This window comes from Rhinichthys klamathensis, unplaced genomic scaffold (assembly GCF_029890125.1).
Source record: "Rhinichthys klamathensis goyatoka isolate OS25496 unplaced genomic scaffold, OSU_Roscu_1.1 h1tg000652l_1, whole genome shotgun sequence".
Taxonomy (NCBI): Eukaryota; Metazoa; Chordata; class Actinopteri; order Cypriniformes; family Leuciscidae; genus Rhinichthys; species Rhinichthys klamathensis.
In genome coordinates, this window is record NW_026607096.1 from 206407 (window position 1) to 222262 (window position 15856).

Genomic DNA, 15856 nt, shown 5'->3' on the forward strand with positions numbered 1-15856 from the left:
GGGAGGCCGCCCCTGTGTTAAAAACTGGTAGAAAGTGGTCAGCAAAGAAATCTGTAGTAGAGGCAAAGGCTGCCCTTCAAATTAGGGATATCGTGGGACAGGTACAGCATGGAAGAGGGGGTTTTGGGCTCAGTTTAGCTCCTCCTAAATGGCACAAGGCAGGCCCAGCTCAAAGGAGGAAGCTGGTAGTCAACGAGGTGCGACAGCAGGAGGAGAGGATGAGGTGTATAAAGGCCATTTCACAGGCCAAGCAGGGAGAGTGGATGAGATGGGAGAGTGTGGAACAACGTAAGATGGGCTGGCAAGACCTTTGGTCAATGGAAGAGAGTAGGATCAGTTTCCTTATTAGGTCAACATATGATGTTCTCCCATCACCGCAGAACCTAAACCTCTGGGTAGGAGAGGATCCCTCTTGTCCTTTGTGTTCATCACCTGCCACATTAAGGCACATTTTGACAGGATGTAAGGTGGCTCTTAGCCAAGGTCGGTTTACTTGGCGCCATGACCAAGTACTGCGATGTTTGGCTTTAGCATTAGAAGGCAAGCGTAACATGACCAATAAGTTGCCACCTGTTCTAGCAAAACATTACACGCAGAAGACAATATTCCTCCGCCCAGGCGAGCAACCACCAAGAAAAGGTGTTAACACCAATTCTCGCCCAGGACAACTGGAAGCTGCTAGGGACTGGAAGATGCTGGCTGATCTTGACCAACGGCTTATTTTTCCACCTGAGATTGCCACCACTAACCTACGACCAGATATTGTTTTGTGGTCTGGATCAGCACGCATTGTTCAACTGATAGAGTTAACAGTGCCATGGGAGGATGCGGTAGATGAGGCATATGAGAGGAAGAAACTGCGGTATGCTCATCTGGCCACTGAAGCAGAACAGCGAGGATGGAGAGTCCAGGTTTATCCAGTGGAAGTGGGTTGTCGAGGTTTTGTGGCACACTCTACAACCCGGTTCCTCAGAGACGTCGGATTCAGTGGCCAAGAGTTGCGTCGCACAGTAAAGAACTTATCTGAAGCAGCAGAAAGGAGCAGCAACTGGCTGTGGTTGAGACGGAAAGATTCTAGCTGGCTGTGTACAGGCCGCCACGCTACGGTTTCGTAGAGTTCTTGAAAACTTGAAGAGTCTGTTGGTTTATTTGTATACGTTCCTGTGGATATTGCGTGAATGACGGGTGGTTGGGTAGATATTGTGTTTTGCGGTAGGTGGTATGCCATACGGAACCGTTGTCCACTGAAACTGCATATTAACGCACCAGTGGGGCTCGACAGCCTTAGTCAACGGGTTGGCGCGTATGGTTGGGTCGCGGAGAGATTGTGATATTGCGGTTAGGTCTCAGCAGCAGGAGGGATGTAGAGGTCAGTAAGCTGGGCTGAGTTGAGTGGGGGACGGAGGGGGGTGACTCTGGGACGCCAGAGTCACTGTCGAGCCCTCTTGAGGTGTCGTGGGCTAGTCGACGAAACACTGAGGACGGAAGGTGCCCACTTGAAGACCCTAGAGATGTCCCCTACTCGGCTCAATCCAGACGGTTGTCATGCTGGTCCTGTAGTTGCAGCCGTCGCGTGCGCTAACGCGCCAAGTACACTGCTGCCGTTAACGCCGGACAGAAGGGGAGTCACACTACCTTATGGAAAGAAGCGTAAATGGATGGAGAAGCATAGTTTACTGTAAAGCTACGTCTTAGTTTTGCTTATCTTGGCGAAAGCCGAGTACAAATCAGCATGAAGTTTTAACATCTACTCTCGTGTAATGGAAATCTTATTTCACTAAAACAATAGGCTATACCTAAACATGCAGTTATTCGCAAACAAAATACATAACGCATGAGGCAGTATTTTAGCATGATAATCAGTGTCATAAGCTAATCAAAACTATATATTTAATATACAAATATGTTTAGAGAGTAATATCACATTTAAAAAGTTTACACGAGGGAATGTTAGGGATATTGTGAGGCAATCTTTTCTGTAAGATGTCAAAAGCTAGGCAAAATATAGTCTAAAAAAATTAATTTGAGCTCTATAGGATCAGAAAAGAAATTATAAAACACTAAACAACTTACTCCGAACTTGTAGGCCTATCCTCGGCGCGGGATCAATTCGCTCTTCAAAATGCAGCCTGTTCCGTCCTTGTTACAACCCTTCATGTAATTGACAGACAGTTTAACTCCTCCTCTAGTCACCACACTGGACGAAGGTGAATCGTTTACTTCTTTAATGATGACCAAAAGTAGGGTAAAACTGAAACCAAAGATATACATAAATGAGTACTAAATCTTCACATTGGGTCTGTTCACATGTTTTAAACAATCCTAGTACAAATAACTTGTTATTTTACTCAATGAAATTACTATTTAAAGGGATTTTTTTAGACATAACTTAGCTCAGACTATTCTGATTATACCGCAGCCGGGCTAAGAGAACATCCGAAAATCTATACAACAATTATAACAACATACATCTCATCTTACATGATAATATTCCTATGCATAAATAGATGACGTTAAAGAACATTACATACCGACGATGATCGTTTATAGCTTGAACGTGAGCAGAAGGACTTTCAGAAGGAGATTGATACACGAATACAAGACGCAGCTGTCAGAAGATATTACTGAGCGCTCCCTGATGACATCATTAAAGGAAGCCGCAGAACGAACGTGACTGTGATTTCTTTAGTGTACCACTAGGGGGAGACAACAAGTAACAATACAGAACACAGCCGTTCCTCGTCCGAGTTATAGGCTAATCTTCCTCTGAGGAAAAGTGAATTCTTCCTCGCTGTCCAGAATCATCTGAAGGGCCTCTTTGTTGGAGTACCGTGCCATCCTCAAAACGAAATGAATCTATCAGTGAAGAAACTTCGTGTTTTTATGCCATTGATCGCTGGGCGTGTGCTATGCATAACGTTAGATCACCTATTTACCATGTGAAAAGCGCTAGGGGCGTGGCGGCCTCGGCTCATTAAAAATAATGAAGTGAGAACGAAAAACCTGTACCTCTCCTTGGTTTCTAACGGATTACATAAACTGGAAATATTTATTTTTTTAATAAATTACTTCAGTTAAAACAAGAGAATACAAGCTTTAAAAAGACACATTTCTCATGTATCTGTGGCAAGTATTGACTTAGTTACAGTTCATTTTTCGGACGCGTTTCAGAATGGACTTCACTGACAGAGAGAACGCAGAACGCGCATCATGTTTATTTTTCTTTATTTGGCGAAAAGCACAACACTTTGTTTTTATTGTGAGGTTCCACAAAAAAAATACAAACTTAACAGGATCGAATGATGTATAACACTTATATGTAAGATCAAAATCAACAGAGTAATTTGAGTCTCTTTTGCACTGATAAGGAAAAAAGTCAGCTGGTATCGCCGGCGAGACCGCCGACCCCAGAGGGTTAAGTACCGTTTCAAGAACCGTTTAACCACCAGAACCGTTTAAAAAATACCGAGTAGGTACTGGTATCGGATAAAACCCAACCCTACTGACGGGTGACTCTAGGGGGCAGTGGTGCCAGCAGGGCATTTCACTCTTTGACATGAAGAAGTCACACTGCCAGCTATTTCAACACTGTGAAACAAACTCATTTACTGTTGTCTTTGTTGAATTTGCAGGTAAGAATAGTAAATAAAAATAGTGATTGAATAGTGATGTGACATCACAACTGATGTATGTGTAAATTCAATGTGTTAGTTTTAAGTTTTTGTTTTATGTAGTCTTTAATAATGACCACATCGACGCACCCGCGACTTGACAATGTTTAAAAGAGATGAATTCAGTTTCAGTGCACTCAATGTTTTTGTAAAGAGAGTTTACAGTTATAAAGTTGAATAGCCACTTAAAGTGCTTGTATAGAGTTGGTGTATGTTAATTGAGCTTTATAATCTTATTACTGAAATGTTAATGTCAGTAATGTTTTATTTGGTGGGATACACTTTTCATTTTCTGTGACCATACTGTATCAGATAAATGTGCAATGTGAGTTTATTGAAAGTAGTGGTGGGCAGATCGAGGCTTCGTGAAACACTGAAACTGTTGAATCAAATGTGCCATATTGTGCCGAGGCTTCGAACAACCCGACACAGTCTTCACGGTGACCCCTAGTGGCCAGAACAGTGTAAATGCAACAAAAACCCAGCCCAAACATGCATAAAACGACTTTTACAAATCTATTGCTAATCCTTTTTAAGTAAAATCTTTTAATTATTCTAATGTCTAATTAAAATGTCTACAAATGTATAAAACTGATCAGAGATCAGGTAAAACCCTGAGACACTTGTTCATTGGTTCTCAGAGACTCCTCATGATCATGGGTTGACAGAGATCATCGCCCCCAGCGCTGAACCATTGAAATTTCGAAGTGTTTCGAAACAGTTATGACGTAATGAAGCTTCGTTTACTAAAATCACGTGACTCTGGCAGTTTGATACACGGTCCGAACCATTGATCCGGAACAAAAGATTCGTAAAGGTTTCATAGCTTCATGAAGAGTGTTTTGAAATTGCCATCACTAATTGAAAGGGCGTTTCACTTTTTGACATGAAGTCACACTGACAGCTACTTCAACACTTTGAAACAAAAACTAATTTATTGTTGTCTTTGTTGAACTTGCAGATTACAACGTGTGACAAAAATAAAACATATATGTGCCACCAGAAAACGCAGCCTCTTCTGTGTGTGCAACATAACGACACATACTACAATTGACCCTTCGCTAAGCCCCGCCCTCCCTAGTTACTGTTGCTACGCCTGACAAGCTTTCGCGTCTGGCACGTCTATTACAGTGTGTATGCACCGGTGTCAGACATTCCCAATGAGATAATTAGTAAGCAAGACAAAAGGGACTGCAGTATGCATTCAAGGGATATATCCATGACATAATATGCAACCGATTAGAGAATAATTCCATAAAAATTGAAGCTAAAGCCTATAGTCCCAGCACAAGCAGCAGCCGCCTCATACGCTGACCATTCAAATGGGAAACACACAAATTGAGGAACAGCTATGTTCGTGCACAGCAGGGTAAGTGAAATGTGAAAATAATCTAATAATTATAAATCAAACAGCTTATCCATAAATCTTGTGGAATAACACTAACACCGGGAGAGCCGCGATCGGATTGGGTTAAAGTTACTCAGTGAGGGGTAACGTTAGTAAGCCGTCGATTAACAAAATGCTGAAATATATTTTAAAGTATGTCAGTGAGCCTCCGTCTTGTCTTTAATCGTCTTATTTTACGTTAATATATGCATTATGATCAAAGGACCATCATTATTTCCAAGCAGTAGGTGTTTGTTAATCCTGTGGACATGTAGTTGTGAATGGGGTCTCCCACACTGCTGGATACACGCAGTAACTAAACACTAAAACAACTTTTTTTAGTTAATGATCTGTAAGAATGGAGCTTCATAAATGCTGTTCATTGATTCGAGTAAATTTTTTGACATTTGGGTATAAAGTGTTTTCATTTCCAAATTTATGGTGTAAAAACGTATAAGTGAGTGCTGCCCTCTTCAGGTTAAACGGAAAGCTCCTGCAGTAGGGTACTCTGTGACGTAGGGTACTCTGTGATGTAGGGTACTCTCTGTCACGCCCTTGGTGTGAGCTCACCACGCCCTTGCCAGCCCCTGGTATAAAAGCATCTGGTTCCGTCAAAACTACTGTAGCGGGTCAGGAGTTGGAATTACGAGTATAGATGTTATTCATTCTGTGTCATCAATGTTTGCGGCGGCCATATTGTTGACATAGAAACCACGGCAACTGTCATTCTGTAAATTTACATTCAAGGCAGCGTTGGTATTATCTATGGTATTATCACTGTATTTTTTTTTTTAAAACAGCGTGATGGTGTGTGGTGTAATACACGGCTGTTCTAACAACAGCAATAAGAACCCCAGTTAGTTTTTATGCGATAAGTTACCGACTGTCAGAAAACGTGAAGGGAAGGAGACAGAGTTGAGCCAGCGAAGGAGAGGCTAGCTAGGATAAATAGGCTAACTTTCAGCCAACTCCACACAGAAAAGTCTGTTCCCATCATTTTACCACAGGTTTCACACATAATCCGTGTGCAATGCTTGTGCGGTGCGTATACGGTACGGAAGCAGGACGCACTATAGTGCTTTATAATATGCTGCGTTTGCAGTGCGTAACGTTATATGATCCGCGGCTGTACCAAAAACACCCGGTACTCACTATTTTTATTTTAACACATACTCACTATTTTAACAACATAAGCCAATTATTCCATGCATTACTTCTATATATTAAGTTGCTCAAGCAAGTGGTCAAATATGTAACCATGTACTTATATTAAAATCGCAAACATTTTAAATTAAAACTTAAAATTGACAAAAACAACCGACTCTCATGCCTTTTCTTTTGCATTTACATTTTAATACAACAAATCTTGTATGTCACAAAGAACTTGTTTTTTTCACCTCCACGAATGAGACGAGTCTCGTTCATTATGTTGCCTTGTTGAGGTAAATTGTAGTTTGTATACGGACTGTATGAACGAGATAGTTATAAATATCCGGATAAGTTACGGCTGGCAATAAGGACGGATCTGTACTTAATGCTATTTGGTCTATTTGATGTGGGTCCACACCAATCAAGCTTATCTTCTCTTGAGACTGACGAGATGAAGCCAGGCTACTGCTCCCCTCAACTCAAATCTGCGCGCGGTTAGGGGCAGCAGGACAGTTGTCATGTCAACAATATGGCCGCGGTTAGCTGCTTCCGGTGTTTGCGAATAAGGTCTATTGAAGACGATCAGGATAGTTTTATATTTAAAAATCAACAAATAAAACAAGCAGCTCTATGCACTTTTTAAGGCAAGATTCTATTCTGTGGCCTTTCCTTCTGACCGTCGTCAATAGCAACGCATTATAACAGCGCAAATCCATGGATTACAACGGACGCGCTCTCTCGTTTCATTCAAATACAACTTGCCGTCTTGCGTCTCCGTTTTTGATTGTATTGAAAATGAAATCAGAGTTAATTTATTGTTAACAGAGTTTGATAATATTGTTGTGATCATCTTGTCTGGACGATTGTTTTGTATGCTGTACAAAATGGATTTATAAACAGGCAAGATTTAAAACATGCAAACTTTTCTTTGTGGAAGCTTCACGTTTATTTCAAGTGAGTAAGATAAAATATTTCAACTCAAAACAACATTTTGAAGTGCATTGCAGCGACTTTCAGACAGGGTGACCATTATCGATTAGTTTCCCTCAGGACTTTTGTAAAAGCCAAAATATGAACACACCTCAGATTTGGTCCTCTTAAAAGGCAGAAAAATCAGGTGAAGGTGGGGAAGAAAAGACTTCAAATGACGCTCTGTTGCAAAGCTACTTGCTTCACTCCAGTTGCTCTCAATTTTAACGAGTTTGACAACAGCTGTCAATTAATCCGTCAATGCGGGTCTCAGGTGCACGCCCCCCACTCCCCCCGCTCTCGGTTCGTCCCCTCTATCTCTTTTCCAGCATTTTTCAAATATTGCCAGTGGGTGGAGTCAGGCTCTTACCAGGGGTTTAGTTACCCTTTAAACATTAGATGGGCTCACTCCTCCCCAAATTACACTGTGAACTTCACTTAATAATACTTACAACAGACAAGTGAACTTTTCAAACAAAAACAATTGCTCTCAACTATATATTATTTTATTTACATGCGAATATAAATGTGAAAGAGAAGATTATAATTTCTAAACAAAATGCATTGGACAATCTAGACCAGATCAAGTGAAAGGTACAAAATGCTGCTAACTAGTAAAAATGTTTAGTTGGTCTGTAGAGAAGAAGAGACACTAACTTAATATAAAATAAAACGCTAACAAACCAACAAATATATTCTATACATACAATGAAAGGGAAAAAGTATATATACATTTCCATAACATGCAATTTTCACATTGTAGACTTTATATTATATGATGCATGTATGTGCTATACTTGACAATCACATTTATGATAAGAAACATTTTAATCATTATGTATGAGTTCAATCCAGACATTATTATATTAGTAGGCCTTAAACTAAAGATTTCTGCTGAGACTCATCTGATCTGCTTCCTCTGTTCCTCCTTTAAATAAAACTAAACCATCATTTGGCTGAATACTAAACCAACATTAATCATTCAATATCACATGTTTCTAATACACATGCTAACACATATGCTGCATTATTTAATTGAGTCTCTTCCACCTGTATGAAACACATTTACACATTAATCACACATTTATTTCTCCTCATAGACAGTAATGAGGCTCTTCTGTGGATCTCCTGATGGTTACTGATCCTCTCATCTCCGTTTCACAGATTTAAACTGGTGTAAGCGGTTTATTAGGGACGTTTGGTGATCGATCTTCATCTACTCTGTAAGGTGAAACCAGAAGAGAGAACAATCAGTGTTCAGTGGAACAAAGTGAACATTACTTACATTTTAATTACTGGGTTTTTTGTTGTAAAAAATAAGTTACATTAAATTCTTGTAATCAGTTCACATTATCTTGCAGAGATATTTCTCAAACAATATTTGAGTTGTAAGTATAATAGATGTAAAGCATGAATGAGGTTGATATGTGTGTGTGTGTGTGTGTGTTGGTGTGACTGCAGAAGGACCTGCGACTCCTATTGAGTCTCTGTAAAGGAGAAACACACGCTGATGAGTGTACGGCGTAAAGGAGAAACACACGCTGATGAGTGTACGGCGTAAAGGAGAAACACACGCTGATGAGTGTACGGCGTAAAGGAGAAACACACGCTGATGAGTGTACGGCGTAAAGGAGAAACACACGCTGATGAGTGTACGGCGTAAAGGAGAAACACACACTGATGAGTGTACGGCGTGTGGAAGAAACCACAGGGAGCAAATACAAATGTTATTTTCAGTTAAAACCCTTCAGTTAAAGTTCCACAAGTTAAAGCTGTTTGTCCTCTAGTTTAAACATGTTTGTAGGCTCTTAGTAAATAACAGAGTAAAGTAAGTGTAAAGTAGTGTGACGTGTTGCTTGTCACAGTAAAACACACTAGAGACAGAGACATGTATCATGTGAGCTGGACGCTGTGAGCTGGAGCTGGAACTGCACTGATTTTAGCAGGAGTGCAGCGTTTCCTACAATCTGACCAAGTCTGTTTTCACACTGAAATGATTCACTATTACTGACACAGTTAATAAAGCAGGTGTTGTTGTATAAAGATGTGACAGTGAGCTTTTGTTCCCTTTCCTCCTTTGTGTTAAACATTTTAATCAACTTCACATTTTGTTCTCACACAAACCCTGTGTTGCAACAAAGCTTAATGAGAATTTCCTTTAATTAATGTTTGAAAGGTTTGTTCACATATCCGAGGTAGATGAAGATCTATTTAATATCATAAAGTGATGTTTCCTCACCTCAGGACACAGTTTGAGTCTCGTAGCTCGTCTCTGAGCCGCTGCTTTGAGTCTCCTATATTATTGTATCTCAGATCAAGCTCTTTTAAGAACTTCAGTGCTTTTGAGTTAGTCAAAGACTGAGTTAAAGAAGAAACATCTGTAATGCCACAGTCCTGTAGACTAGAAATACAAACAGAGGAAGAGAGATTATCTTACAAACAAATCATTAAGGTGAATAATTTAACACAAATATAATGTGAGTATAAAGTGTTTTGGTTTAAACTGCCATTTTTGACTTTCCGGCGCACATACACTTTTAGTAAGGATCCTACACACAGTTTTATAAATGAGAACCCAGAAGATGCAATCCTACAGTATAATCAGTGTAACTTAAACTAAACAGTAAACTTTAATCACACTGTAACTGCTGTACAGTATAAAGATACTAACTGTAGTTTCTCCAGCTTGAATTGTGGGTTCATCAGTAGATCACTGAGGTTTTTCACTCCAGAGTCTCCTAGTTTATTCCCGCTAAGGTCCAGCTCTCTCAGGTGTGATGGGTTTGATTTCAGAGCTGAAGTCAGGATGAGACTCTGTTTCTCTGTAATACTGCATCTATACAGACTGAAGACAGAAAGAGAAAATGACTCAGATCCATGTTCAGTTCATGTGTGAGTTAAAAGCATCATTAATAAACGCCATACAGTCACTAATACACCAGCAAAATCATGGAAACTTAATGATGTGAACAAACCAAGACAGGAGCATTTGAGGAAACTAGTTACAATCCAAGTCTGGATCGTCCTCACTCCACAAATAAGTGAACTTATCACTGTAGATTAATATATAGGATCAATATAGAAACAATAGAAAAGTTGACATTTAAATGGACTGATTTTACATTTTCATCTTCAGAAAATCTAATTATAAAACGGTTAGTTCCAATCCTTGATTCTGATTGGTCAATAACTGTTTTATTCACGATAAACACGGGTATGACCGCTTCACCCAACGGCTCTATGTATCACTACACAACACCCCTAGCAACCACTCTTAGCAACGTAAACACGTGTTTGATCTCACTGATATTGTTCACTGAAGCTTATAGAGTAGAGTATTGTGAGAGATCGAGTAAGCGAGTGTTCCTGCATTTACAGTAGATATAGCATTTTCCTTCAGGTCAGACCTATATTCATAATAAAAAATCAGTTTGAATGTCTGCTGCGATATCTTGTCCTTTAACAGTCAAGGGGTTTTCCGTGCCCTAATCATTTATCAGTTGCGTCTTGCTTTTCCGTGTTAACAAGTTTGAGTCCTTTCAATATAAAAGTCTTCACTACTGACTGACTCACTCATAAAGAGTCTTTGTCTTCATCTAATGGCGAAAATATGTATGTAACTTCTGTTGCTGTTTACGGTCAGGGACTATTTTTTCCAGCGGAAGGAAGGCTTTTAGTGATTTTACTTCATGCAAGTTGCATGGATAGATATTTTTCGGGTTTAATATTTGTATTGTGTGGTACCCGCTTTATAAAAGCAATAACGTACTGGAGGCTAGTGCTGTATTCTGAATCAGTCACGGCTGACTCCGCTTCGCGTCGAGCCTAACAACGCCCTTCAGCCGTGACTTATTTACCATACAGCACAGCCTCGAGTACCTTACTTCTTACATACACATTCTGCTTAATAAATTAAGATTTAGTGGAAAGTGCCAGTAGTCCAGTATAACTGTAACTCTGTCAGAATAATTTACTGTAATTGTTACGCTGTTTTTAGTCTGTTATCACTTCTGTATTATTTCAAAGCAAAGATTAGTCAGATTTCAGTATATAAACAATTTTATGGCTACATAGTTTCAAATGCTTCACAGTTTAATACTCTTCCTACTGATACACATAAACCGTTAACTAATAGTATTTCTGAATCTTTCTTCAGATGGAGAAACAGTAGAAAGTGCAGTGCTATAAATGATGAGACTTGAGTCCAGTTGTTAAAATCAGGGGTGTCTGGCCAATAGAGGGCGCTATGAGCCAGCCCACAGTTTAAGAGCCACAAGCAATCAATAAATAAGGCCCGGCTAGCTGATGCGCTAATGCTAATGCCTTATGGTGCTTTCCATTCTTACTTTTTAAAACAACAGGGACAGATCCAGCATCAGTTACCGGAGTGAGGGATATGAAGCACTGTCTGAGAGAGTAACTAACGTTAAACAGTTTGAGTTCAATTTCAAATGCAAATTTTGTGCAATATGTTTGTTTTTGTGTAAGAATGCCTCAACCTTTTAATATTGGCATTAAATAATTGCTGACTTTTTCACAGAGCACTGGTACCCTGCAGTTTGTATTGTGTTTGGGTGATTATTAATATGATTTTTATGTATATAAGCCTAGCGCCTTTCCAACACCCAAGGTCGCTTCACAAAGATAGGTTAAGGCAGTGTTTCTCAAACTGGGGAACATGAGGTGACAGAAGCGGGTAACGTTAGCCTACATGAACAAAATGCTGAAAATTGCCGTTCATTCAAGTCTTAAAATAACATTAAAACTTAGCATGTATTTCTAGCAGGTAAAATGCCGTAAATAGACTACGTGACATTCGATCAAATTAAATCTTTCGCGGTGAACACTGATGATTCACACAAGCAGCGAGCATATGATGTTTCGTGCAGATTATACTGTCTTGGCAAACCGTGCGCACTGCCGTTCTCAACAATGTACCTTCGTAAAAGTGGGGATTTAGCACTTACTAGCACAGAGAACAAATATATACACAGATTTCTGTGCATAGAGATCGATTTAAGATTCAAACTCTTCGATACAAAAACACCCTGTGTGAGTTCCTGTGTTTAATGTAGATCACATTATACCAATATCCACACGATTTCAAATGTGACATTGATTTTATACAGCAGTTCAACAAACGATAGGTATTAATATTAAGTTCAACAAACGATAGGTATTAATATTAAGTTCAACAAACGATAGGTATTAATATTCAGTTCAACAAACGATGGGTATTAATATTCAGTTCAACAAACGATGGGTATTAATATTCAGTTCAACAAACGATGGGTATTAATATTCAGTTCAACAAACGATAGGTATTAATATTAAGTTCAACAAACGATAGGTATTAATATTCAGTTCAACAAACGATAGGTATTAATATTCAGTTCAACAAACGATAGGTATTAATATTAAGTTCAACAAACGATAGGTATTAATATTAAGTTCAACAAACGATAGGTATTAATATTCAGTTCAACAAACGATGGGTATTAATATTAAGTTCAACAAACGATGGGTATTAATATTAAGTTCAACAAACGATAGGTATTAATATTAAGTTCAACAAACGATAGGTATTAATATTAAGTTCAACAAACGATAGGTATTAATATTAAGTTCAACAAACGATGGGTATTAATATTAAGTTCAACAAACGATAGGTATTAATATTAAGTTCAACAAACGATAGGTATTAATATTCAGTTCAACAAACGATGGGTATTAATATTCAGTTCAACAAACGATGGGTATTAATATTCAGTTCAACAAACGATGGGTATTAATATTCAGTTCAACAAACGATGGGTATTAATATTAAGTTCAACAAACGATAGGTATTAATATTCAGTTCAACAAACGATGGGTATTAATATTCAGTTCAACAAACGATAGGTATTAATATTAAGTTCAACAAACGATGGGTATTAATATTCAGTTCAACAAACGATGGGTATTAATATTCAGTTCAACAAACGATAGGTATTAATATTAAGTTCAACAAACGATAGGTATTAATATTCAGTTCAACAAACGATGGGTATTAATATTCAGTTCAACAAACGATGGGTATTAATATTAAGTTCAACAAACGATAGGTATTAATATTAAGTTCAACAAACGATAGGTATTAATATTAAGTTCAACAAACGATGGGTATTAATATTCAGTTCAACAAACGATGGGTATTAATATTCAGTTCAACAAACGATGGGTATTAATATTCAGTTCAACAAACGATAGGTATTAATATTCAGTTCAACAAACGATAGGTATTAATATTCAGTTCAACAAACGATAGGTATTAATATTCAGTTCAACAAACGATAGGTATTAATATTCAGTTCAACAAACGATAGGTATTAATATTCAGTTCAACAAACGATAGGTATTAATATTCAGTTCAACAAACGATAGGTATTAATATTCAGTTCAACAAACGATAGGTATTAATATTCAGTTCAACAAACGATAGGTATTAATATTCAGTTCAACAAACGATAGGTATTAATATTCAGTTCAACAAACGATAGGTATTAATATTAAGTTCAACAAACGATAGGTATTAAGATTAAGTTCAACAAACGATGGGTATTAATATTAAGTTCAACAAACGATAGGTATTAATATTAAGTTCAACAAACGATAGGTATTAATATTAAGTTCAACAAACGATGGGTATTAATATTCAGTTCAACAAACGATGGGTATTAATATTCAGTTCAACAAACGATGGGTATTAATATTCAGTTCAACAAACGATAGGTATTAATATTCAGTTCAACAAACGATAGGTATTAATATTCAGTTCAACAAACGATAGGTATTAATATTCAGTTCAACAAACGATAGGTATTAATATTAAGTTCAACAAACGATAGGTATTAATATTAAGTTCAACAAACGATAGGTATTAATATTAAGTTCAACAAACGATAGGTATTAATATTAAGTTCAACAAACGATGGGTATTAATATTAAGTTCAACAAACGATAGGTATTAATATTAAGTTCAACAAACGATGGGTATTAATATTCAGTTCAACAAACGATGGGTATTAATATTCAGTTCAACAAACGATGGGTATTAATATTCAGTTCAACAAACGATAGGTATTAATATTCAGTTCAACAAACGATAGGTATTAATATTCAGTTCAACAAACGATAGGTATTAATATTCAGTTCAACAAACGATAGGTATTAATATTCAGTTCAACAAACGATAGGTATTAATATTAAGTTCAACAAACGATAGGTATTAATATTCAGTTCAACAAACGATGGGTATTAATATTAAGTTCAACAAACGATGGGTATTAATATTAAGTTCAACAAACGATAGGTATTAATATTAAGTTCAACAAACGATGGGTATTAATATTAAGTTCAACAAACGATGGGTATTAATATTAAGTTCAACAAACGATGGGTATTAATATTAAGTTCAACAAACGATAGGTATTAATATTAAGTTCAACAAACGATAGGTATTAATATTCAGTTCAACAAACGATAGGTATTAATATTCAGTTCAACAAACGATAGGTATTAATATTCAGTTCAACAAACGATGGGTATTAATATTCAGTTCAACAAACGATGGGTATTAATATTCAGTTCAACAAACGATAGGTATTAATATTCAGTTCAACAAACGATGGGTATTAATATTCAGTTCAACAAACGATGGGTATTAATATTCAGTTCAACAAACGATGGGTATTAATATTCAGTTCAACAAACGATAGGTATTAATATTCAGATCAACAAACGATGGGTATTAATATTCAGTTCAACAAACGATAGGTATTAATATTCAGTTCAACAAACGATAGGTATTAATATTCAGATCAACAAACGATGGGTATTAATATTAAGTTCAACAAACGATAGGTATTAATATTAAGTTCAACAAACGATAGGTATTAATATTAAGTTCAACAAACGATAGGTATTAATATTCAGTTCAACAAACGATAGGTATTAATATTAAGTTCAACAAACGATGGGTTTTAATATTAAGTTCAACAAACGATAGGTATTAATATTAAGTTCAACAAACGATAGGTATTAATATTAAGTTCAACAAACGATGGGTATTAATATTAAGTTCAACAAACGATGGGTATTAATATTAAGTTCAACAAACGATAGGTATTAATATTAAGTTCAACAAACGATAGGTATTAATATTCAGTTCAACAAACGATAGGTATTAATATTCAGTTCAACAAACGATAGGTATTAATATTAAGTTCAACAAACGATGGGTATTAATATTCAGTTCAACAAACGATGGGTATTAATATTCAGTTCAACAAACGATGGGTATTAATATTCAGTTCAACAAACGATAGGTATTAATATTCAGTTCAACAAACGATGGGTATTAATATTCAGTTCAACAAACGATGGGTATTAATATTCAGTTCAACAAACGATGGGTATTAATATTCAGTTCAACAAACGATAGGTATTAATATTAAGTTCAACAAACGATAGGTATTAATATTCAGTTCAACAAACGATAGGTATTAATATTCAGATCAACAAACGATAGGTATTAATATTCAGTTCAACAAACGATAGGTATTAATATTCAGTTCAACAAACGATAGGTATTAATATTCAGATCAACAAACGATGGGTATTAATATTCAGATCAACAAAC

At 37.0% G+C, this 15856-nt stretch overlaps 1 protein-coding gene across 1 annotated transcript in view; it reads right to left on the reverse strand.

Annotated features, from left to right (window-relative positions):
* Positions 1 to 8074: 8074 nt before the first annotated feature.
* Positions 8075 to 15856, reverse strand: part of LOC130076441 (protein NLRC5-like) — a 195469-nt gene continuing 187687 nt past the window's right edge. The window contains exons 17-19 of the mRNA XM_056241518.1: positions 9848 to 10021; positions 9416 to 9577; positions 8075 to 8397 (exon numbers count right to left, since the gene is read on the reverse strand). Of these exons, the coding sequence (XP_056097493.1) occupies positions 8343 to 8397; positions 9416 to 9577; positions 9848 to 10021 (391 nt within the window). The 3' untranslated portion in view covers positions 8075 to 8342. The remainder of the gene's footprint in view (positions 8398 to 9415; positions 9578 to 9847; positions 10022 to 15856) is intronic.